Source organism: Monopterus albus, unplaced genomic scaffold (genome assembly GCF_001952655.1).
Source record: "Monopterus albus unplaced genomic scaffold, M_albus_1.0 scaffold143.1, whole genome shotgun sequence".
Taxonomy (NCBI): domain Eukaryota; kingdom Metazoa; phylum Chordata; class Actinopteri; order Synbranchiformes; family Synbranchidae; genus Monopterus; species Monopterus albus.
Window position 1 is genome coordinate 1283461 of NW_018128023.1, and position 24979 is coordinate 1308439.

Here is a 24979-nt window from a genome sequence, read left to right on the forward strand (position 1 = left end):
AAAAACACAAGATGTTTTATTTTATACAACAGGCTGTTTGGGGTTTTTTTGGAAGCCGATATTTAAATGTCCGCCTTATTTACAAACGGCAGTAAGGTGCCTATTAATATTAATTCAAATTGTTGGTCATGGTAATAAAGATTTGGTTGTTTTTTGTTTGTTTTTGTTGTTTTTTTGTTGTTGTTTTTCGCTACTTTATTCCAGGTTTACACTGAATTTTAAGGTGTTTAGCCTAAGACGCATATATAGAACAATGCCTGACTCTCATGGCCCAGTCAAAGCCTGAACTGGTTCCCATACATTATGTGGGTACATTCTGTAGGCCATTTTGTGTTTCATTAGATTGACTATGATGAATTTCAGATATTAACCGATAGGAGGGCATCGATAGCTTTTTGGTACTGTCTATTTTCTCGCCCTGTAAAAACCCCGGACCCCTTTTTACTGACCTCTGCCTCGCGCAGCAATAACTCACGACAGTAATGAACAATCGGCGGAAATACCTCAAAATAAAATCCATCCTCCCAAAGCTCGGGTTCTGACTCTGTCCGCGTGGAAAAACATATCCGTCCGTGACAGCAGTGTAATACATCCACAAACCCAGGATCCTCTCTCTTTCACTCTGCTTCTCTTTGCTTTTCTTCCCTCGATAAACACACTAGAAAGCCCAGACTCCCCTCATGGCAAGTGGGGGTAAACCGCATATAATCAGCATCATATGGTCAGACCGGGGCTCCGGTTTTCTTCCCCGTGCCATAACACCGCGCAGTATTATGCGCCCAGCTCACGTGACGCAACGTCAACTTAAATCCCTTTTATTTGAGCCCGTGAATCATTAATGGAGGCAGTCATTGCCCCTGAGGAGAAATGGATCTGTTTGGAGGGAGAAAAAAAGGGGTATGTGACACTGCGATGGATCTGGCAGAGGAGCAGGTCTCTCGCAGAGAAGCAGCTTTTCCACGTGTCCTCCATTCACAGAGAAAGACTGCTCTGCCAGTTTTAAAGTGCCATATATTTGGTGCCTGTTAGCGGTTGAAAGAGCTAATCCTGTTTGACTATGCTGAGTTTGAAGTGCAGCCCCGTCTTTGAGCCAGGCTAAACCCAGAGCGTTTGCACTGCAGCTTGATAATTACATGAGACGGAGAGAGCTTTCCTTACACTATGCCATTTAACGGTGGCATAATGGCTACTTATCACTCCAGTAAACCTCCTCTCATTCTCTTTACAACACAGCCGGGGTTGTAGAGTGCATTACAGAGAACTCAACCCAATATCGCGCCCCCCCACCCCCCGTTCTTGTTGTCAGACCTCAGCTGTAGTACCACTTAGTGCAGCCTCTGGTTCTCCATCAGCAAAAGCCTGCTTGCTGCTGGCTAAATAGACAAAACGTCACACATTTACCTGTTCTACATATGGAGGGTGTGCGTCCTGGTGGTCGTGAGGAGTGCGTGTCAATCAGCAGAGAGCGGAAAGTGGAGGTGAGGTAACCAAAGGGTGGCTGCTCGACCCCGCTGATCAGTACATGGACCCCCATTAGACCTACGTGCGCTTACGCGTTTCCTATGACCAGCTGAGTGACGGCAGAAATGACAGGCTTGGGCTAAGGAAGGGTTTAGGAGCATTTGGAAAAGGGCTGGATAGAGTGGTAAAAGTGCCGACTAAGCCCGTTCACCATAAAACAAGTCATCCTTATCTAAAAAGCGCAAAGGAAAGACACCTGGCTTCAGCCACTGCAGATAATGCCAAAAGTCTTAGCCCGGAAGAGCTTCTCTCTTCGTGGCACCGCTTGGCGCTTGTTTTCCGTCAACACCCAGCAGCGGGCGTGGAAAAATCCCACCAGAACTATTAATCATCCTGGGCGGACACGGACAGCATCGCACTCCCACACCAGCCTTTGTCTTCTCAAACTACAACTTGAGCGGTAAACTTTTAAAGACGGGAACAGAGCCAGATCAACACCTCTGAAAGTGAAGATGAGAGGAGGAACTATGATGAGGGTTAGAGGCTTTTAGAGTCCGTTCTAAAAAAAGAAGTCGTTTTCTCTTTTGTTAGATATCATGTTTGTGTCTGTAAAATGTTTCTGTTCTCTCTTTGTTCTACAGTTGTGAAGCTGTCATCAGGACTTTACGGCTCGCCTTGACCAAGCACTGGAAGCTTATCCCACGTTGGCTTTCGCCACTGCACCTGAACTTTTCCCTGACCCGAGCAGAAGCATTTAAAGTGGACTGGGAAGTTATTTGGGGTTGAAAAACAAGGAGAAGATCGGAACCAAAGGCCCTCTGGCAGTCTACTTTGTCACTTTAGTTGCACTTTTTCCAGACTTGCCCTTTGCACCAAATTGACTGATTATGTCTTAAATCTCAACTATTTTAACGTAAAACAAATGTTTCAGTTATTTACACAAATCAAGGCTCCTTATCACTGTCAGGGAAGAGGAGTTAGAGGCGCAGACCTCTGGATGTTGGCCAGACGCCGGTCCATATCTTCCCACAATGTTGACACGCCGAGCTCTTAACAGACAGGCTTGAGTTACCGATACACTCAGCCGAAGATAATGCATTCTGCGAGGTTTACACAGGCCAACATCAAGGCTAATGCGAAATTCAACTCCTTCAGATGACTGAAGCCATCTCCCATGGATGCAGACTCGCACGGGGGTGGACAAAGACAGTGGAATTGTGATTATATAGGTGGTTGTAATAAAGCTATTTGAATTTTCATGTTCACTCAGGCTCTTGTCTGTGACTGAAAATGTTCCCAGTTCACATCTAATATGCATTTGTGCAATAGCTGGCAGTTAAATTGTGAAGGTAAGTGCAAAAAGGGGAATTATAATAATAATAATAATTATAATTATAATAATAATAGTCCCACACATTTTCACGTAGCTTAAGGACTTTGTTAATGTTTAACTTGTGTCTAAACTGAACATTGTGTTCACTCTCATTGAAAGGCTCTTTGATTCTGAGTTGTCCTGACAACTTTTAGAAGCAACACACACATACACCTTTTGCATTGTTACTGATACATTCTCTACCATTTTTATTTTCAAATATGGATTATTATAATCAGTGATTGGTTAATAATCAACGTTTTACTGCCAAAATCCATGAAAACCGCCGTTAAGCTTGTTGCACCATCCTTGAAAACAGTCGTTTTGAAGTAAACCTTGTCATCATAAATGCAGTTTGTTTCTTTTATTATCAGACATGTCATCTTCAGGGAACTGAATTATTTAAGAACCCAGATCATTTCCCACTGCAACATTACAGTTTACATCTGCAGTCACATGCAAACTATAGTATTAATTTCTTTTTTAACAAATTGGCACAGCTTTTGTCTTGTAACGAGTTAAATAGAAGAGTACTGGTTGGATTCTATCTTTTTATTTACTGTCTTGGTTTGCTGTCGTTTATTATCTTTACTGAAACCTTCTATGTAAAATACACAGCGTTTTAGCATAAAATACATCCACCAGCTATCGAGAATAAAATAGAGAATTTGGATTATTTCAGCTTTACACTAAGTTAAATATGATTCCAGAAACTCTACAAACAGATCATTTCATAGTCCATATGAAATAACCATGAACACGCCTCAGTTATGATTCAGACTCTACTTCCAGGATAGTTTATACTTTTTTTATGCCCAGAAAAATAAAACAACAAGATAACCAAAAGTACTCACAGGTCATGACGATTTGTGTCCAGCAGACAGATTTCTGTCAGGGAAGGAGAGATCTGACTCGCACCCTGCAGAGGATCACTTCAAATGAAAATTAGGCAGATTTTCACATCTATTTCTGACCCCAGGGACATTCATTATTTAACAAGCCACGTGAACGGTAGAATTAAAAATTCACTGCATTGGAAGTGACCTCTATTCGCGTACGAAATGACTTGAAATCTGTAATTTACTAGTTGGGCTTCTCGGAGTCTGCGCAAAAATCAGTGCCAGTCAGCCTCATCTTATCTTCTGCACAGCTTTCTTGTCTGCAGCAAGGACGACACAGCATTTAATACATGCTTCAACGTTTCTGCAGCGAGTGTAATTTGTTTAAAAATGTTATGCAGACAAATGCAAAAGGTGTAACCAAAATGAAGATGGAAAGTTCATCCTAAAATCCGCCTAAATCCTACAATGCACGTTACTTTTTCTCTGTGGATTTTACTTTGTCAGTGTTACTTAATGTAGCATTGAAACACTGCAAGCCCGTTTTTTATGCTACTACTGGCTTTGACAGTGTCACTAAACCATCAGTGCCATAACAGATTGAAAATCATACTAAATTGCATGCACTGTTTCTGCTCATATCAGCCCACGCTGCACTCAGCCTGACAGGGCTGCTTCTGTGATGAACTGCAGAAGCGCTGCCTCTAAGTACAATTTTGGGAATAATCGAGGCTCACATTAACACCTCAACACTGCTTTTGTTTCCATGCTCTGTCTCTGGGCAAGTCTTAAGTAGGAAGCAAAGGCTAGTGCGGGTCCTAGCGCTGATGTATGGTCTGAACATTGTGTGTGTCGACAGGTCAGGGGTCAGAAGAAGTGCTCTGAGCCGGTGATTGGCCAGAGCCGGCCGTGTCCCCTGGTTGAACTCTCTATTGTTTGGATGTAGCAGGTAGTGGCCAACACTCACACTGTGGTGCACTAAGGTTGGCTGAGATCTCCTTAGAATTGCAAGTAAGGACAATATGTGTAGCTGGACGTTTAACACTTTGGGTTAGGTCTCTTTCCCGTGTCAGCTGTAAAGCATGCAACACTTAGAGCGAACAGCTGATTCCTGCCTCATAACAAATCTCATTTTAATCTACCAAAGTGTGCGTGACATTCACAGGCATTTCACGCATTCGAATTTCAGCCACTTGAGCACTTTACATCCACAGTAGAATCCCACATATGAATACATTTTACGCAATGAATTGCACGTGAGGATATGTTATAAGTCTGGGATCATGAATAAAGTGAATAAATAAAGACGTAACTCTGAAAAGATCACACATGTTCATACCGTGACAATGTTGAAAGTTGTTCCTTTAATTCTAAGAGCCCAGTTTATATTTCCATGCTCCTATGTGGAGTGGATTACTGTCGAGCTACGTCTGGCTGTATTTTGATATGCAGCGATAATAAAAGTATCTTATTTGATTAACATCTTAATCGCTTCTGCAAATACAATCAAATATAGGTTTCTAATCTATTCAGATCAAACAAACAGGTCAAAACTGTAGCACAGTAAATTATCCAGTGATCGGAAACGTTATACTAGTTTTACGCACACATCCCCAGACACTGGACAACTGATTCAAATGCTTCAAATAAAAGTTCAAGTCCCCGACCTTGAATAAAAATTAACAGCATGAAAATATAATGCCCGAGTCTGAAATGAAATCCATAAAATTGTGAGTCCATAAAAACGAGGCACCTAAGTGTGAATGTTTTATCAGCTTTATCAAAACATATTGCGCTGAAATCACATCAGTATTTGCAATGAAATTCAAAGCCATGTCAGCCTTGGAAGTGGGTATTTTTTTTATTTATTTCACAAGGATAGATTGAGCCTACACTAGCCTACATCACAATGGTCATCACTGACAACAGACAACACATACAAATATTCACAGTTTGGAACACAGCACGACATGGGACGTACTAGCACAAATAAAACTAAACCTCACAACACCAACAAATATAATTCTACTTGGCGAAATGCTTTCTTTTTTTTTTTGTGCCTCCATTGTGATTTGTCTATGTACATTAAATGTAAAAGTCACATGGACTACATTCAACAGTAAACCGACCCACTCAAACACACAAACTACACTGTTACCCTGACTGATGCCATACCTCTACAACAACCGTGTGGTTTACTAAACAGACATCCACAGAGCTTCGCTAAATATCTTTCAAGTATATTAGAACTTTCCATGAGCCATAATAAAACAAGGAAAACAAACAAAAAAATGCAAAAAGAACATAGAAAAATGACCTCAAACTTACTTTTGCTTCACTCAGTTTTAACTGTAATGGTACATTTTGATCCAAGTCCTAGGTTTGAATGTGCGTAATCCTTTAATCCTTCTTTCATAATAATAAACACTTCAGTTGCCACCGTGGCAATTAAAGGTGAATTTCAAGCATATATGAAGAGGGCGAGGGCGAGCAGGGGGACAGGGTACAAAGGACGTGACAGGGGCCCAATGGCAGAGGCAAGGCGAGAGATATAACACCATGTGTGTAAAATACTGAGAATCTGTCCATCAAATTCCACTTGTGTTATTTGCCATCTCAGTCTGGATTGGGTTTTTTGGGGTGTGGTTCGTTCATGCACTATAGCCCTGCGGTGCATGGCGTGGGGACGAGCTGCTGGCCTGATTTGATCTGCTGCTGCTGGGCCCCCGAGGCTGAGGACGAGGTCGAGCTAGACGAGCGGATCTTAGTATTGGGAAGCTTGTGTTCCTTCTTCCACTTCATCCTCCGGTTCTGAAACCAGATCTTGACCTGGCGTTCGGACAGACACATGGTGTGCGCAATCTCCACCCGTCTGCGCCGGGTCAGGTACCGGTTGAAGTGGAACTCCTTCTCCAGCTCCAGAGCCTGCTGGCGAGTATAAGCAGTGCGAGATCTCTTGGGCACTCCTCCATTGTAACTGGCACTGACTGGAGGGGGGAAAGCCATAGAGAGGCAAGCAAGCAGGTGTTACATGCAGGCTAGTAGCGCTTATTCCAAACCCATACAGTCCATCAACTGGACACATTGCAAGACTGTCAAACTAAAAAACATTTCTAGGTTTGGTGGGAAATTGCAGCCGCTCTGTTTATATGACTGTCTTGTTTCAGTGTATGAACATGTCCTTAACGTGGAGATGCCGAGTGAATAAGCACTCGCATCAAGGGACAAATCAAGCTTAGAAATGATTAACAAAACAGCGGGGTTGGATATTACAGTTTGGCTCGGCTCCAGTTTTAGAGGTAGTTTGGGTTAAAAAGCAACAAAGGCACATGGCCCCGACAGACGAACACAGGCAATAAAATTTACGAGGGTCCTTAATTACCAACCCTGCTGCTCATAGTCGTAAATTGCTGTTGTAAGGGCTGCTACTAGTGCTGCCTCAATAGGCTTGCGTGTGTTCCCGTGGTTGTTTCTCTGTGGTTATGCTATTTAAGCGTGACGATAACTCACCGGTGCTAACGTGGACCTTTTTCATCCAAGGATAGACCACCGGCTCCTTACCCTTCGCTACGCCGGGGTACACCTCACCGGCGAGGCTACAGTCTTTTGCATTTACCCCTACGCCACCGTCGGGGGCCGCGGTGAGGCGAGGACCGTGGCTCTGTGGAACCGGTTGCGGCTGTGCGTGATGCCCATCGCTGAAATCATCGAGACCAGTGGCGGGGACGTTACCGTAATCGTAGCCCGATTCTGTGTAGTTTGACCTCGGATAGGATGGCTCCTCGTGATGGGGGAAGCCCGTATCTTTTGGCCGCTCGTAGTAATCACCAGGATTAGGGATGTATCCGCTCTGCTGATATTCGTCGCATGGAGGAAAGGAAGGCTCGATATAGTTGGAGTTTATCAAGTAGGAACTCATGGTCATTAATTTGTGAAGTGCAACAATACTAATTTTTATCGCGCTGTCGTTTTTCTGATCTCCACAAAACCCTCCTACTCCCTGTCAAATGTACAAAGTTGCCTGGTCACGTGTGACGCGCCACCAATCACCGTGTGTCCTGTGGGCATCATGTAAACAGGAACCAATGGAAAGCATGGCACTGGTACCACCAACACTGCTCGGACTGGCTTACGTTGGTGTTTTTCTTATTAAATCACAGTATATAAAGCAAAACCTATCAATTAACTTGTTTACTGTATGGGACCAAACTTATGTGGGCGAGGCTTTCCTGCATCTGGGAAAAAATCCACATCCTCTGAAACTGAAAGTGAATATGAAGAGGAAATACAGAAAGCTCACAAACAAAAGACTTCTGACGGTCAGTGACATAAAGCTTGGCTGTTTGAGTTGAAATGCTGTTGCATCCTAAGAAAATATTACAAGCAAACAGGCCAACACGGCAACACAAAGTGGAATGTTGTATTCAAGCTTACTGAAATGATCGAAGACCAAGACAGTGTGCACAAGCTTCCTGGATAAGCACTGACGAGCCGCAGTTGTGCGGACATCCAGGCTTGTATATAAGGCAAAAAGGCTTTTTAGCCTGGTTAATATTCGCCTATGACACACTTAAACAACATATGACCCTCACTTCTCTTGTTGCATGACTGTGCACGAACATGCACAAGGTCCTATTTAGTGCATTTCATAGTCCCAAATGTAAGAACGGCTGTTAACTGCAATTTTCCAGGACATAGCAATAATTTCATGCTATTTTTGGTCTGTGTTTGTCAGACAAAACCACATTACACTAGTCTGGCACTGACCGTATGGTCATCACGTTGTTATCAGCTCTCCTGTATTAACTTCCACTGTTCCACCCAAACCTCCAAGCTCATCCAAACACTGCACAGACACTTGCAGACACGGATCTTGCATTAAAGCCAGATGCCAAAACACAGCGTGGGATTTGAAACCAGAGCAGACCATTTACAGTAAGAGATGTCAGCCTGAAATGACTCTGCACAGCACAGATAAAATCATGTGTTGGCTTTTTTTTTTCAAAACTGAATTAATTTGGAAATATATAAAAACTTTTGTCACCAATAATTTACTAACATTTCTCTAGAAATCTGCCATATGTTGCTTAAAGGACTCCCTCCTGTGCTTACTGCAAAACCACTTGACTGTAAACAACAAAGGTAGAAACACAGTCATGTGAAAATATGTGTGAGGACACAAACATTAAAGTGGTAAATACTCCAAGGCCAGTTAATAACAACAGTAATAATAACAATAACGTCCATGCCAATAAATAAATTATACAAATTCAGGAATATTCGGTGTCATATTTCCATATATTTAAATACTTTTAGAATACATTTTTATAAGGTAGAAAACATCCAAGCCTCACCGTGCTGCTCGCCTCCAGCCATCATGTCCAAGATGTGTTAGTCCTCCGTGTCCGAGGTGGTGTCTCACTGTATCTGTCCCCCTTTAGATGCGGCAGCTCTTCACAAAGCTCATCGACACCATTCTGCCTGACCCCAAAGTGACACCGTTTCCATTTTGTTTCTGATTAATCTTGCCCATTGACAGTCTTTGTTAAACAACAAGGCGTGCCCCCCCTTTCCAAAGAGGCGACATTTTCATATTTGTTAGACGCAGTGACCTGGGGTTCACCCCGGACTTGGACTTCAGTTTTGCATGGGTCTGTTCAACACTGGGAAGCTGGGGGAGCACTTATCGCGGGTCAGCGCCCAGGAGGGTCCCCATAGGACTTTTAAAAATGTGTAACAGCTATTTAGAAAATCGCAGTTGGAACTATGAGTGAAAATGTACATCTGTGGAGAAGCGCTGTTCTTCCAACAGATAGTCAGATGTAATATTCGTCTCTGAACCTTTGTTTTTGGATATGCTGATGCACACGACTTAAAACAGGTGACTTCTCTTTTTCCTTGCTCTCCGTTTCTGCTCTTTGACAATGGCCGTGGTTTCCCTCCTGGCACACTGTTGCTTGTGAGGCAGTGCTGCCACTACCTTGTGTATCTCACAGGCGATCTTGCATCTAACTCATTGCAAACGGCAGCTGAAATATCCGCCATATATCCATGTATCCGTATGGGCAAGAGACCACCTGAGCAGCAATATGTCAGCGGTAAGACGACTTCACATGATATCTGAATTTACAGCCTGCTGCCATTCTGTTATATATAGTCCTGTATAAATACGGGGCAGGTCAACGCAGCTATCATCCTCTTACTGTAGGTTCTCCCTGTTTTACAGGCCATTCTACTTGTTGCTGTGGACTAGTTGTTTTCCCTCCAGTATCCAGCTTTGAATAACTTTATTGAAACATATAATCATGAAAGCTCAAGAATCAAAAGAAGCATTTTAGACATCAGTCCCGATAATAGTCTGGGCTTGTTGTAGGTTTGAATCACATAGAGCACCTGCAAATCTCAAACAATGCCGCTTGTATTAAACTATTATATGATAATCACCGTCTAGTTGGAATGGTTGGAGTAAAAGGCAGCATTTGTAAACGATGTTAAACTCATTTCCACTACCTCTGTAGTTTTTCACAAATTTTTACATCCTATTTTGCTCTTGTCAAAAAAAAATAAAGATAAAAAAACAGGCTCGATTTGATTTTAGCAGCGAGTCACATCACGGTGTTCCCTTTCAGAACAGAACTGTGATGTGAAGGTCTATTTAACCAGAATACATCATGCTGACAGTTTACTGTAAATTTAGATTATCAGAGAAGTGCTGCGACGTTGGTGACAGATTACAGCTGGCTCTCACAAGGTCTCTTGTCTGGCCCTGCTTGACGGGCGCAATAACAAATTCTCTCTGCATTCAAGATGCCAAGGATTCGGGCTAGAAAACACCTTTCACACCTTTGTGGAAATATTTTTATATAGGTAAACACTGACGATCAAGCATTTTCTCTTTTACATCGTCATACACTCGTTTATACTGCGAGACGAGCGCAGATTTGGACAAGAGTGTTTATCTGCAGCTACAAGCTCTGATGTGACTTAAAATACGGTGCATGCGCTTCAAGATCTTAATAATAGTTAAGGGTGGGAAAAATAAAAGCGGTAATCAGTATAATATGTGTGGAACAAACATCTAAGAATCCATGTAAAATCGTGTTCGGTGAGAAAACACAATAATGGAAACATGTATGACAATGCCATGACGCACTGTGACTCTCAGAGCTTATTAGCAGCGCACTGGGCCCATTCTGTCCTTTTTTAACAATCTAACAAAACAAACTTTTGCGTTCAAATTTTCTTTAGCTAAAGTGTGATTTATGTTCTTGGAAAATATTCGTAGCTTTATTTGATTATTCACATACCAGTGTCGTTTACAAAGCGCACAAAATTCTAGCACAGATGCCGCGCACTGCGTGTTGAATGTCTGGAACCGTGCTGAATTTCGAGGCTACATATAAAAGTGATTTGGGAAATAAAGTGTTTCTTTTCTTGTGATTCCATGTTAACATGAAAATAAAAACTGTATGAACTCCAGTGACTATATATTGTTCTGTGAATGACCGTTTTGATCAAAGGAACAGCAGCTAGTTCTCGTTTTGGTTTGAAGTGAAATAAATACTAGACGCTGCTCCGACCTTGTGTGTTGTGCTGCAGGGTGCATCTAAGTTATAGGATTCATGATTATTTAGTTCTTGGTGTCACTTTCTTTATCAGTCATTTTTCCTCATTGATATTTTTATTTTTCCACCGGGCATACACACTTTAATCAAAGGCTGCCTGCGTTAAAAACATGTCCACAAGAGGTTAAATAGGCCTAGTGAAAAATAAATAGTATATATCCTATTGACATATATATATTTCTAAAGCTTTCTTTTTGTGAGTCACAACAACATCTGTGCCATTTCAGTTTTCCTAAAAGCATTCTTTTCACTTGATCAGGAAGAGAGGGGCTAAATGTTTTTTAAGGGGTCCGGGGCCCCGGTTTGGGGGCTGTGAGCCTTCCCATTACCCTGTGACCGGGTCGAAAGTATCAATCCTCAAAATGCTAATTTTGCCCTCGTCCCTAAACATATCAAATGCAATTTATTCAAAGGAAATTCACCAATCAACCGCCCTAATAAAACGCCAGCTACTCAATCTTGTTCCCGGGGACGGGTGGGGGGTCCCCTCCCCCGGTCCCAAACGCGAGGTCACCGCGCTTCCAGGGTTCACCTGGAGTGCACCGTGCAACATATGTAATTCAAAGCTATTCTGCCTTTTGTGTGGAGAGTCAAGATCGCTATTATAAGGCTGGCATCAAGCTTCGAGTGAACAGATGACGGAGACTTGTTTAGCGCGTAAACTTTTGACCCCAATTTTTCCTCCTCTGCTGCAGCTATCTCGTTCTCATCAGCCCCAACCCAGTGAGATATCTGGATCTCTTGAAACGAAAAGGTGATTTGAACACTGTGTAGAGCCTAGCTCTGGCCATCATCTTGATCATTTTCACAAATTCCATAATTAGAAAAGATGCCAGGACAAGACCTAGAACGCATTTGCAGCTTTGTGGCGTTTCCAACGAGGGAGTGAGAAGATAAATCCACTTGGCACCAACTCAAGACCAATAGAGCTGTAAAATATGCAAATCAGCCATTAGCGTTATGCAGCAACCACATCAGCTAAAAGTCTTTGTTGGAGTCAACACTGGAAGTTAAATCTCCCTCTCTTCGCTGCCCAATCTTTCCCTCCAGTGCAAGATGCCGCCACAGGCGCAACGTCCTTTGGCACATTCATTTCTGCCCATTATGCTTATAGGCAACGCCAAGCAAACGTGTCATTAACGTGAGCGCGTGTGTGCGGTACCGTGGATGTGTTCGTGGGCTTCCTCTCTCCATACAGGAGACTGACAGTGAACTTGGCCTAAAGCGAGCTCTGCTGGTGGCTCTGAGAGGATGCAGATTTATCTTGGTGCTGTGGCTGACCTCCAGATGAACCTGCAGCTTCTCTCTCTCCCTCTCCGCCTGGCAGTATGCTGCACATGGCGCGCTGTCGAAATGCCTCTTCTTGAAATATTGGCAAAGGTTTTAATTTCCAAAGTACAGCGCCCTCAATACGTCTTAGTTTGTTTTCAGTGTGTCTAAGATCGAATTGGAAAGAGTAGAGATCCGTGTGTATGTAAGCTGGGAAGGTCTTTACATGACAATGCGCAAATTGTGTTAAACAATAGATCGAGGGATGTCAGCGATATGGACTGTATTATTCTAAAAATGTAGTCAGTACAACAGCAAAGCTGTATTTCTGCTTGATTTAAGACACCAGTTTGAAGAAAATTCACCCTTTGCTACCCAGAATTTATTCTCCAATGTGCCTGGATTTTAAATGCGTGTCCTCTCCGCTATTTGTGCAAAAAGCTTTGGAAGTTAAGAGGAGAAATCCATTTGTTTACAGTGACACATGTATTTGAAAAAAAGTGGGATGTTATTCCCGGTATATTCTCTGTGTGATGGAAGACCGTCCGCCAACACAAAAAAATAATATTTAGGTGTAAATTGTGCAAAAACGACAAAGCAGCTGCAGGTTCACAAAAACGGAATTACAGTTCGCAGTGCTGTTGACTGCCAAACCTCTGGAGACACACATATCAGTCGCCTGTCAAATTATTTGGGTATTTTCAAGCATATTTGTTTCAAAGTAGGAACGAACGCAGTGAGTGGATTTCTTCTCATAAAACAGACTCAAACGGTGAGAAAACAAAAAGGTCAGTGACTCAACACAAATAAATCAAAAATCATAACATTTAAAAAATATTTCATGCTCGTTTTTTTCCACGCTGCTTCCAGAGGCAGCTCACGCCCCATCTCTGCTCGGGCAAGAAGAGGTCACCACAAAGCCAAAGCGACTTCTGAGAGGTCACCTGAACTTTTCAACCTCCAACACAAAACGACTTGGCTGACACAAAACGGAATTCCTTTTCAGATGTCTCCCTGCTGTTGTTTGTTCCCATCTTGTGTTTACTTGTCACTGTTTACAGCCTGTCCTGAAGCCATACATGGGGCCAACGTGTAGAAGTGCAACTTTCTCAAGCGTGGACTTACAACTTCCAAAAGTCATCAGCACATGCAGAATCCAATCAAACGTAACTGTAAATCTGATAGTCCTGCATTAGCGCTTAAACCCTATCAGGATCATCTCCACACACACCCCTTGGAAACTTTCTGTCTCCTTCGGTCCGTGAATTCTCCAGTGTAATAAAACGACAACAACTAGAAGTTTGTGGGGGTGGAAATTGAGATAATTAGCCAACATGTAAAAATGGATTACGAGTTACACCACAGACGGAGGGAAACAAGTTGCACAGGGAAGGAAGCAATTAAATAGCCATAAGCCGGACCCAACCCTGCGCAACATCTGCCGAGACCAGTATTCACTGTACAACTGACAAATTAGTGTAATGAACTAATAGGGACGGACAGAGGGAGCGAATACAACAATAAGGCTGTTTAACAGAGGCTGACTGTTCTCAGGCTACCAGATAGTCTGCAGCAACTCACCCAGAGACGCGTTCCTCATCCTGGAGAGCGCATGGTCCATACTGAGGCAGCCTGAGCAAAAGAAACAGGTCTGTACCGGTCAAGTAACACTTACACCCTGCAAAGAGAGAGTCAGACGTAGCCTCGCCGTCAGTACGATTATATGTTATGTGCAATATACTGTCAACTCCCCAAAACCATAAAACTTACTTTAATGGCTACCACGTGACCGTTTATAGCCAGTGAGCCTATCTGGCCGCTCTCCGGATGATTTTTACGATCTAATTCATGTGAAATATACTGTCACCTCCCCAAAACCATAAAACTTACTTTAATGGCTACCACGTGACCGTTTATAGCCAGTGAGCCTATCTGGCCGCTCTCCGGATGATTTTTACGATCTAATTCATAGACAAAACGCCCCATTCATTTAGCACCCAAATGTCAGAGAGCCAGAATCGGGGCCTAATAAAGATTAAAGCTTAAAAGGTAGAGCTGATTCTCCGGGAATAGTGCAGGAGTCTGTGCGCAAGGGGACGCCCGGTGGTCAAGGATCCCAAAGCCCCCAGCTCCGCAGCAAGGTGAGTAAGACTATTAGTTTTCATTCAAGGGGACCTGTTGAATTCAAGGAGATTTAACTTGCAGACACTGACAATCTCTCACAGATCATACGAGTGAGAATGATTTGGGCTCAAACAGCGAACTTTAAGTCTTCTGTTGTTGTGACAAGCATTTGTGGCAAAAGCGCAAATTCGTCTGAAATATTTTACAAAGACGTACATTCACTGCAATGTTACCGTTCCAGTAGAAAGTTTATTATAATAGCCATCCTCGACATCATCATTATTATGATAGTATATTCTTGACTTCCAGTCTTTGAAAACATTTAGAAAAAGATCATCACGATGGAATTATACACATAGGCAATGCAGTTTACTGTGGGGCCCTCCACATACAGCTAGAAAACAAAGACAAACCACGTTGGCACCAAAGAACGCAAACAGCAGCTCCTGTAAAACCAAAAATACAAAGCGCAGCTACTGCACATACAAGACTTGAGTGGCCACCTCTGTCCATACATGTGTTCACAACGCACACAATAACCACACAAGGTTTACAAACTCTGCTGGCTCTAGTTATCTGACCAGTTGGTACAATACATGGAACATATAAATACATACATATACAGTACATACATAGAAAACCAAGGCTAACCACAAAGGAAGTTCAACCCTTTATTTAGCCTGTTAGGCTGTTATTGTTCTGAGTGCATCACAACTTTTACTGGAATTATTTGCGGTAGGTTGGGAGCATTTCAAGCTTTAACGTTTTTATTTACCTATTTATTTATTTAAATTGTTTTGAGTCTTAACAAGAAATAATTTAAACAAACATTTATTTAGCTTCTTTGTCCTCTAAATCTAGACAGAACTGTACATAATACATTTTTTTTTTACTCACATAAACATCACCACGGTAGAAATAAAAAGGAAATGGTGTTCAGGAATATAATGGGACTGTTGGAGGACACAGTGGCCTATAATGGGGTGTCCCCTGTCCCCGCACACCGCCCGTTAACAAGTCTCTGCGCTTTTTGAAATGGGAGGAGGAGATATGACAATATGTGTGTTAATTTTTCATAGTGCTCGTTATCGGGAGTGGAGGAGTGAATATCAAGGCCTGTAGCCTCCCCCGCCTGCAGCCGCCATGCTCATGCTCTTCAGCTTGTTGTCCTTCTTCCACTTCATCCTGCGGTTCTGGAACCAGATTTTGATCTGTCTCTCTGACAGGCACAGGGCATGAGCTATCTCGATCCTTCGCCTGCGGGTCAGGTACCGGTTGAAGTGGAACTCCTTCTCCAACTCAAGAGTCTGGTACCGGGTGTATGCGGTCCTGGCTCTCTTCCCCTCTGGTCCTGACAAATCTTGTACAAAACAAAAGGTGGAAACACATGAGCTACAGATGTCAAAAATCAGTTCAGCACCTTTAAAAAAACATACGCTTCGCCGTGTTTCGGGTTACTTTTAGGGGTTCTGCAGACAGAAACGGCTTCAACGTTGTCACGGAGAAAATGTAAATGGCGGTTAAATAATAAAACCCCGAAATCACTGAAAACAAGAACAAATTGAGATAAACACTTTATGAATTATACTTAGTGAAAAGTAGCTATTTAACACAGTACACTGCTGAAAATCAGCGGCTAACTGACCGGAACAGTGTAACATGGGAAACAAACAAATGTGTGAATCCTGTTCATGTCCAGTTCATCAGAAAGGACTTTAACATTATTATGTTTACTAAATGATCTCGCACCTGGTCTATGCTGAGAGGACTGAGCACAGTGACAGGCGCATATGGCGCCACATGCCCTTTTTGCAAGGGAAATGTATTTTGTTTCATTTTAAACACTGTCATATAATGTAAATGTGTCAAATATAGGTCTGCTTTGCTTAACTTCTTAACTACGACACTGACGTACTCACTTTTACCAAACAGCTAGCAAATATCAACACAACGCCAGGCTTGTGAAAAGAGCAGTTATAAAAAGCAGTTTACCATGACTTATGTGGAGTTTTCTCATCCACGGATATATCTGAGGCTGTGTTGAGTCGGTGACATTTTGAGGAGTTGATGGTGCGCTTCCCGCAGCCTTCTCTTCCTCAAGGGGCGAAGCTTTGGACACACAGTCCCGGCTGAGCAGCAATGTGCCTCCATTCGAGCTCGGGGTCGTTATGGAGTTTTTCACGGCTCTGTGTTGAGACTGAGACTCGGAGACTGGGGAGGAGTTGGCGACCGAGGAGCATGGTAGAGGGTCAGGTGGAGGCGACAGAGACGAGGTCCCGGTGCTGCTGGCGGACTGGGTGTACCTGACTGGTTCCACCGAGGGTGTTGTCGCCGCTGAGTGACTCGGGGAGTAGCCCGGTGTCCGCTCACTGCCCACAAAGTGTCCGGTACCAGCCCTCCCGACTGTTAGGTCCATCCCGTTGTAGCCATAGCCGTACCTGCTGGAATGCATGGCGGCTGAGTCTCTGTATTGCTCGTTTGCCGTACTGTGGTCTCCATAATTATGTAACTGGAAGTCCGCGCCATTGGGGTAGCGACCGCAGAATGAGTTCACAAAATAGGAGCTCATTGGTTGACAATTCCAGCGTTGGCTCGTTGTAAGTGTTGTTGTTATATTTTATAATTGGTTTTGGAGGTAAAACAGCATAAACCCGTGTGCTTGATTTGTGGCTCTTATGGTTTAGCGCGTCCTATAGCACCCTTGCACAATTTATGATGAATTATGGAAATGAGTGGGACATGGACTTGATTCTCTCTTACGTAGGCACCCAAATATGGGGTACGGCGGAGAATCACGTGCTTTTGTTGACCAGTCGTAAATCCTGCTTGGTGACCTCCAGAGGTAAACTCGTGCACGCAGGAAATACTGGGTGGGATGTGAAGGGTGCGCGCCTCCGTGAGCTCGTGGCTAGGGCAAACTCTGATCCAGGGTTTGGCTGTTTTGAATTGTCGTGGCGCGCCATCCTCTGGCTCAACTGTTGCACTGCCTGTCTGCGGCGCTTTCTGAGGCGTGGGCTCCATATGGGGTCATTCAGAGGTTAACGACCATTGCGGCAAAAACCAACGGGCTCCTAAACAATACAACAAGTAACATGCTGAGAGTGCAATATCTGTAAAGATAGTGCACAGGAATAATTCGATTAGAGCATTCTGTGCATGTTATGAAATGCGCTGAGTGCAAATAGTCAGAGCGGTTAAGAGAATAAAAGACAACACAGGCTTGTTGTTTCATACTTTCTTATAATTCTAAAACAATTGAAGAAACACTCATTTGGGAAAAGTGTAGTGGATAAATGTTACGGGGAAAAGATAAACGCCACATTATGGATTAATGCCACGGAGACTGCTAGTCAGGGCCTGTTCTTTATGTCACTTTGAGAAACCGATAACTGTAAATATAGGCTATATATGAACTCAGCAGCAGCCACGTTACTGTCTATATAAGCTAGTTAAAATGTAACGATGCCATACAACAGGCATTTAGATGATATTACAAGCCTTTGTCATAGTAACCCGACGATATGTTTGTCTTATTTAACTGCCAATTCTCTGTCACAGTGACTTTTACACAGGGCCTCTTACCAAGTTCCATTTTTAGCATTGTATATGTTTGTGAGATAGCCTATCAACACAAGATGAAACATAGCGTGTCATTTCGTTTTATGACGATCTATGAAACGTGGAATTTAAAGAAAGACGACAGACAAAAAAAATACAATTTGACATAATTGAAAAATAGAAATGTTACTGGCGATTAATGGTAATGAATAAAGTCCGTGCATTTGAAATACCTAATGTAAAGTAACACAAATATATAAGCATATAAAGGTACCAATACAAAGAACCATCCATGCAGCTTCTTTCCATACATTTTGATAGTAAAGTAGGATTCTTAATTGGTTATAAAAAGAATCATAGCCAAAGATAAAAAAAAAACTATCTTAAAGATCTTATAAATAAATAAACGGGTTGCAAAGTGACTCTTCCATTCAGAAACCTTGACAGACCTGAACAATGCGTTTATCAGCAATCGACTATCTTCATGTGGGATCTGAACGAGACCAGAAAAACAAAGGAGAGCAGCACAGACATGAGGCCCGCGGAGGCGCCTCGTCCAGAGTTCTCCATTTGGTTTTCTCCCTGTGGAATTTTTATGGCACCGTCGCCAAGAAGCAAAAGCAGTCGCTTGTTTTCTCCTTTACCTGGCACAAGGCCGATCCTGTGTTACTGACAAAACTGCGAAATAGAGATTATTTATTCTGTTACAAGTACTTGTGCACTTTGCAATAAGAAACTCCCAGAAATCAGTGTGAGGAAGGGGCCCCCACACCCGAGCGGGCACACAGTAAAAGGGCCAACCTGTGCGGAGAGTTTGGACTAAACAGTCAGGCTCCAACAGCTGATTTATGGCTGGCCAATGAAAGCAAAGTTCCCACGAAAATTATTTGCCCTGGTTCAGCCAGGGACACACCCAGCAACTAAATAAGGACAGAAAGAAAGGAGAGGGAAGCCTGTTGTCAGACATGTCGGGATGGGAGCGAGGGGTCAATGACAACAGGACGCAGTGCACTCTGCAGGCAGCATCACACACTAGCACTCATGAGTCTGGGGGCATTCAAATCAATTCTAATAATATTTTGTTTTATTTTATGCCGAGATGTCATTATGCGCACAGACCAAAACCCAGTACTCAAATTCAGAAGATCATCACATTTTATGGGATATAATAAACAGTGCAATTCGCAGTTTCTTAGCAACAAGAGAAAGAATCGGGTGTTTGGTGCAACAGCAAATAAAGAAGACACTGATATGTCCACGACATAATAATAATAATCAATGTGATTTTTTTAAAACGTTAAGAACACACCTGCGGTTGTGGAAAATGCTAAACGTCCATATAAACATTACAGTGGGTGCATTTAACTACACATCCACTTTTGCATTAATAAAAATTTTCAAAAACAATCTATCTGTGTATCTTCACAGAACTTGTTTGCCTGATTGACTAATAATTTATTGCACGGTATAAATCATTGTAGCACAGCAACTAACACCAAAATAGACACAGCAATATTTTCGAATAGAAATACTTTACATTTTTAAATTCCGTTCCCAGGGACGATTCCCTTGTGTCAAGTAAAGGTTACTGAATCGTTCAGATAACTGTCCTGCTTATCACTGCACATTGGCTCAGGTTCTGCATGCACCAATATAAAGTACAACACGTATACAAACAAATATAAAACAAATGCATGGACTCGCAGATTAAAAAAGGAGGTCGACTAGTCTGATGTTGTCTGACCGCAGGCATTTGCTGCAGAACAGGCAGAGCTGCAACCACAAAGTCCCCAGTGTTTCCACAGGAGGGCGGCAGAGAGCACATCTTTTGGGCACCTTCCACTCAATGACTTTTGCAGCCGAAAGCCCATCCCAGTTTAAATCAACAAACAACAAATAAAGTCTTCGCTGCATGCAAAAACCGGAGGACGGATCAACACAGGATGAACCAGAGAAAGAAAGAGATAGCGTCAGTCTGGTCAGATCTACCATCTGTCTTTACCTCATAAACATTTAGTGCAACATGAAATCTGACCCTTCACAGGATTTCGAAATAAGCATATTTAAATGGGAAACAAAAAAGAAGGGTGCGCAACATTTAGGCAATTATTTGTTTAAGCTGTTTGCCTATATGCATATTACTAAAACGAAAACACGCAAACCTCTGGCAAGTCTGATGTGTCTTACCTTGTGGGTGTTTCTGCTTGTAAACAGGGGAGTGAGTTGCCAGGTGCAGACGGGCAGAGGCGAAATTCTCCAGCTGTGTCCCATGATGGAAGCGGGGGCCCCGGGAGGTCAGAGAAGCACCGGGGCACCTTCCTCTCATCCTTCCAAAACATGCCAGGAGACCGACAGCAGACACCCAAGCAATCCGGTCATGCGCCATGACAAGCGCCAAGAAATCTCATCTAAAGTCCAGAAAACACGGAGCTGAGAAGAGAGTAAGCATGTAGAAGCTCGCTGATGAAAACAGCGACGTGGAAGCTGGAGCCTGTTAAATGAAAGGCTGCTCTATTCCGCTATTGGAAATTATATATGAAAAGTTCATGTTCACGGCTCCCTGCCACGTGACTAGCTGGGGCCAATAGGAAGCCGAGCTGCGTCGTAAAGTTGCATTGCTATGTTGTAAATTTTCATAAACAACAGCGGATTTATGACCCACCGCTGGAGGGTGAGATGGGGGACTGGTGCTGGAGGAAGGGAGGGAGGGACAGAGAAGGAAGGGCCGGGTCACCGCCAGGCGCCATTTTACCGAGGGAAGAGGGAACAGAGAGTTCAACAGTGATTCCCTTTCATCTGCAGCTTGTCCCATCTCGCATCCTCATAGCTCACATTCCCCAAGTATAGCGCTCACTTCTCAACCCTCACAATAGACTGCAACATGTCATCTAAGGTGTGTACTACTCCGCCTGTAACAGATTACTATTGTTATTCAGGTAAGTAGTGCGCAAACACTGACTGCAAAATATTCAATGCAAACTACATGGAGAGATAAAAGCTATTTTATTCAAGTATTATATTTCAATTCAGACATGTCAGACATTCCCAGAGGCTGATGCATTTTTCTATTCCTATGTTCACACACTTATCACTGAAAACGTGCGCGCATTGCATTTGCATATTTGTGGATTAGAATGGCCTACTCATGTTACACTGTCAGAAGAAGGAACCTGAAATGAAGTGCTATCTAGACAATAGTACATGCATTTATTAGTCTGTTATTTTTCACAAACAGGGATGAAATTATGAGCCTAACATGAAATAAGATATAAACGCAACATCTTCCAGTCCACATTACATTAGGGTATTCCTGGGGGCTGTCTGAGGTAGATTACAGAAGTTCATCCAAAGCTCGACAGAATGTTTCTGTTGATTCAGGTACTGACTGGGTAAAAAGGCTAATGGCTAAAGTACGTAACGATACTAAATCTAAATGTAAAGAAGCGTCTAAATCACAGTTGGAGGCATTTCACTAACAAAACATTCACTTTTCATTTGCCTGTTTTCAAGGTAAGGCACATTTCCGCTGCATGTTCTATTTGTTCTCTGAAAAATAAAAACCTTGGAAAAAAACAATAACAGATGAATCTATCATCAGTGTCTGTCTTTAATATTAGCAGGTTAAAATTATTAATAGTTTGTCGTTATAGGAATGTTGAGTCAGTAGTATAATCAGATTATGTGTATATAAAAATATAGTTTGGATAGGTAGTTCATCGCTCTGTGGCGCGGGGCCTTTTTTGGATTTCAGGTTTAAATGTGAATTACTGATCTGCAGTCTGTTGTTTAATGCTTATTACACAATTGCCTTCAGCTGTCATTCAGTCAGTCAAGTTACAAAACTCTAGTGCATTAAAGACACGTGAGAGAACATCTTGGTTTGACCGTGTGTCTCTTTCATTAATGGTTTTATTCTTTGTCCGTTTCTTTAGTTACTTTGCAGCTGTTTCTGGCTCCAAACCGGAGCTTTCTGGATCCGCGGCCTCCGACACCTTCTGAACACCACCGTCCTGTTCTTCGGGGTTTGACTCCGGTTCGTCCTTGTGGTCTTTCTTCCACTTCATCCTGCGGTTCTGAAACCAGATTTTGATCTGTCTCTCTGAGAGGCGGAGGGCATGGGCTATCTCAATCCTCCGTTTGCGGGTCACGTACCGGTTGAAGTGGAACTCCTTCTCCAGCTCTAGGGTCTGGTACCGGGAGTAGGTCTGCCGTCCCCGCCTGCGATGAGGATCTGTGTGAGATAAGATGTGCTGGCTGTGTATAACGTGCAGAAAATCCGTTTTCCCATGTATTAAATACGATACTTTATAAACTATTACTTGAAACGGCGTCGAAATTGTGTTTGATAATAACAACTTTGAAACATCATGAGTCTCATTCATTTATTTGTAATTGACTATAGTCACAAAAACGCACTACTCACTAGGAAAAATGTGCTATTACAAAGCTATGTGAACCCATTTAAAGTGGTCTTACTGGGGTGTTTGTTCATGCCTCCTTTGATACTCTGCATGTTTTCCTAATTAAAAGCCAGCAATGTTCTCCGCAACAAAGCAGCCATACGTAATTAGATTACAGCCCCAGTACCTTCCCCTTGAAAATGATAGCATGATCCAAATTTCTTGCATTTTAAATTCACCTGACTTTTTAAGGCAGTGGACAATATGGTGCATATTGATTCAGCAATGTGTACAAACGAGTTTCAGAAAATACCAGAAAATGCCTATGCAGTGCAGACCCAATTAGAAAGGAGCTGCAGAGTGAAAGAGAACTGATTTACACAACTGACCGGTCTGTTTTACAGCCACAAAGGGGAAGAAAGGCTAAACGAGTAATAGGAGTGCAGAGAAACCCCCAGCGGCAAGGTCTCTGCGTACTGAACACAGAGGCGCTGGCCAAATGAATTTATGGCTGCAGAACTCATTAGTTGCGCAATAAAAGTTTTACGATTCTTTCCATGCAACAGCAGTGGCTTCACCAAATGAACTGAACCACCGACGGTCTGTGTGAGCATCGCGGTGTTTTGTCAAAGCACTGAGCAGGGGACTTAGGAACAGCATACAAGACACATTATCAGCACATACCTGAAGCTCTCATCCAGGGGTACATCCTGTACTGTTTGTCCGGCGGTGACGTGAGAGGTCCCGGTCCCGGACTGCAGCAGCTGTCGGTGAACAGGCGGCTTTGGCCAAAAGGGCTGCACTGCAGTGTGCGTGCGTCCTGCCCCTGGCTATAGGCCGAGGTAAACATGGGGTGGCTCTGGTATACTGCATTACTGACGCTGTAGACTCCAGACAGGGACGGTGCAAATGCGATGGCCGCAGCAGTCCGAGCCGAGTCACAGTCCTCTCCACTGGGTCCAGTGCTGCGAGAAGCCCGCTCTACGTTTGGGAACAGAGAACTACCCGCCGTATATTTACTAAGAAGACCATCCACATAATAAGAACTCATATTTTTACCTCTCTGATTTGTTGGCCCAGAATCCTCAGTGTCGTTTTTACGAGGTAATGTGATATATGACAGCAATACACCCTGGATTTACACCAAACCCCATTTTTACTCTGGACCAAAGAACTCACCCACGTGACCAAGGCCTGGCCGCTCTCATCCAATCAGCAGGCAGACACATATTTCCTGATGGCGCAGACTGCGGAGTGGAATTAACACTTCCAGCACACACACATTAGAAAACACAACTGGTACAACCCCAGTGATCTAAAGGTAATTTAAACCATGTACTTTAACATCATGCTTTTTAACCACCGTTATCTCTTTACTTTACCAAAAAACTCTAAAGAATTTTAATCCAGTGTAGACCTGCCTTTGTTAAAAATTATATATGTCGCTCCAGTAAAACAATTTGTTACAATAAATATGACCATAAACAAAAAGATAAATTGACTTCTTTTGCTTTTAAAATAAATGTGTGTATACAAACACACACAGCCTATACAGCACAACGTACACGTTTTTCTCCTACAGCAGGTTTGAACATTCGTTCTGAATAGTGTGTGATCTAACACAAAATTCTTGAGTTGAGATTTTGGCCGTGATATAAATGAAACCTTTAAAGTGTACAAATGAGTAAGAAATAATGATGATAAGAATAAGGACTAATTCTTCCATTAACAGCCCATACACTAGCATAACGCACGCCTACAATGAACACACATAAAGATAAAAGAAAGCTAATAGTCAGAATAACCGTGGTAGCAACAAGTGAACAATAACAACACATCACTATTATTATCTTCATCATTTCATTTTTAATACACGCCAAACTTGTTCAATTGTTTGTGAACATTTAAACTACTATTGATTGTGATTGTGCGGATCAGCCAGCTGTGTTTTCTGTGGCCTAAATTAAAATTTCTTTTATGCTAAGATATCTTTTCTGGGAGATAAAAAGATTAGGAGATTCAAATCGCGATCATTTAAATTAATAAATGCAATGAAGAAACCTATTCACATTTCACCTTCGGGTCGGGTTATTATATAACTTTCTAAATAAGATCATTTAGCTTTAAATGATGAGCGTCCATGTAAAAACCAAATAGAACAACAACAGTGAACTGTAGGCAGGTTGTTTCCTCCTCCCCTGCGAAGCCGCAACTTCTGCCCCGAGACTATAAAAGGTGTGAAATGATTTTTGCAGAACTGTTAAAGTATTACTAGTTTGGTCCCCAGTGAAAGCTCAACCGGGAGGAGCGGTAAATGCAGTAGTGATGCTG

At 42.7% G+C, this 24979-nt stretch overlaps 4 protein-coding genes and 1 long non-coding RNA gene across 8 annotated transcripts in view; 1 reads left to right on the forward strand and 4 right to left on the reverse strand.

Moving 5' to 3' along the window:
* The window catches only part of hoxa3a (homeobox A3a), a 28835-nt gene extending 8332 nt beyond the window's left edge, over window positions 1-20503 (reverse strand). The window contains exon 1 of one of the 3 annotated variants that reach the window (XM_020614181.1): window positions 20436-20503. The gene's annotated coding sequence lies outside the window, so the exon portion shown is untranslated. Of the gene's footprint in view, window positions 1-503; window positions 821-9026; window positions 9104-20435 lie in introns of those variants that run through there. The other 2 variants (XM_020614178.1, XM_020614179.1) reach the window with 2 other exon arrangements.
* On the reverse strand, window positions 5417-8443 carry hoxa4a (homeobox A4a). The gene is made up of 2 exons (XM_020614204.1): window positions 7183-8443; window positions 5417-6659 (listed from the first exon to the last, which is right to left on the reverse strand). The coding sequence occupies exons 1-2, from the start codon at window positions 7595-7597 to the stop codon at window positions 6331-6333; spliced, it is 744 nt and encodes a 247-aa protein (XP_020469860.1). The 5' UTR covers window positions 7598-8443; the 3' UTR covers window positions 5417-6330.
* hoxa5a (homeobox A5a) lies at window positions 14876-20449 on the reverse strand. The gene is made up of 3 exons (XM_020614202.1): window positions 20436-20449; window positions 16683-17761; window positions 14876-16050 (listed from the first exon to the last, which is right to left on the reverse strand). The coding sequence occupies exons 2-3, from the start codon at window positions 17257-17259 to the stop codon at window positions 15800-15802; spliced, it is 828 nt and encodes a 275-aa protein (XP_020469858.1). The 5' UTR covers window positions 17260-17761; window positions 20436-20449; the 3' UTR covers window positions 14876-15799.
* Window positions 20105-22252, forward strand: LOC109968155 (uncharacterized). 2 transcript variants are annotated; one of them, XR_002276055.1, is made up of 3 exons: window positions 20105-20226; window positions 20463-21184; window positions 22181-22252. It is a non-coding gene; the product is annotated as an uncharacterized LOC109968155 (long non-coding RNA). The 2 variants fall into 2 exon arrangements; XR_002276056.1 differs by lacking the exon at window positions 20105-20226 and adding an exon at window positions 20245-20335.
* Window positions 21245-23817, reverse strand: LOC109968144 (homeobox protein Hox-A7). The gene is made up of 2 exons (XM_020614210.1): window positions 23333-23817; window positions 21245-22479 (listed from the first exon to the last, which is right to left on the reverse strand). Exons 1-2 carry the CDS (start codon window positions 23697-23699, stop codon window positions 22181-22183), a joined length of 666 nt encoding a protein of 221 aa, XP_020469866.1. The 5' UTR covers window positions 23700-23817; the 3' UTR covers window positions 21245-22180.
* Between the last annotated feature and the right edge of the window lie 1162 nt (window positions 23818-24979).

What these genes read in the sequence shown, in the direction of transcription:
- hoxa5a (XM_020614202.1), bottom strand. Translation starts at nt 17,259, where the DNA reads ATGAGCTCCTATTTTGTGAACTCATTCTGCGGTCGCTACCCCAATGGC. An exon ending in AAAACTCCACATAAGTCATG is followed by an intron (nt 16,051 to 16,682) that starts GTAAACTGCTTT and finishes GTTTTGTACAAG; the next exon opens with ATTTGTCAGGACCAGAGGGG.
- LOC109968144 (XM_020614210.1), bottom strand. Translation starts at nt 23,699, where the DNA reads ATGAGTTCTTATTATGTGGATGGTCTTCTTAGTAAATATACGGCGGGT. An exon ending in CCCCTGGATGAGAGCTTCAG is followed by an intron (nt 22,480 to 23,332) that starts GTATGTGCTGAT and finishes TATCTCACACAG; the next exon opens with ATCCTCATCGCAGGCGGGGA.
- hoxa4a (XM_020614204.1), bottom strand. Translation starts at nt 7,597, where the DNA reads ATGACCATGAGTTCCTACTTGATAAACTCCAACTATATCGAGCCTTCC. An exon ending in AAAGGTCCACGTTAGCACCG is followed by an intron (nt 6,660 to 7,182) that starts GTGAGTTATCGT and finishes TCCCCCCTCCAG; the next exon opens with TCAGTGCCAGTTACAATGGA.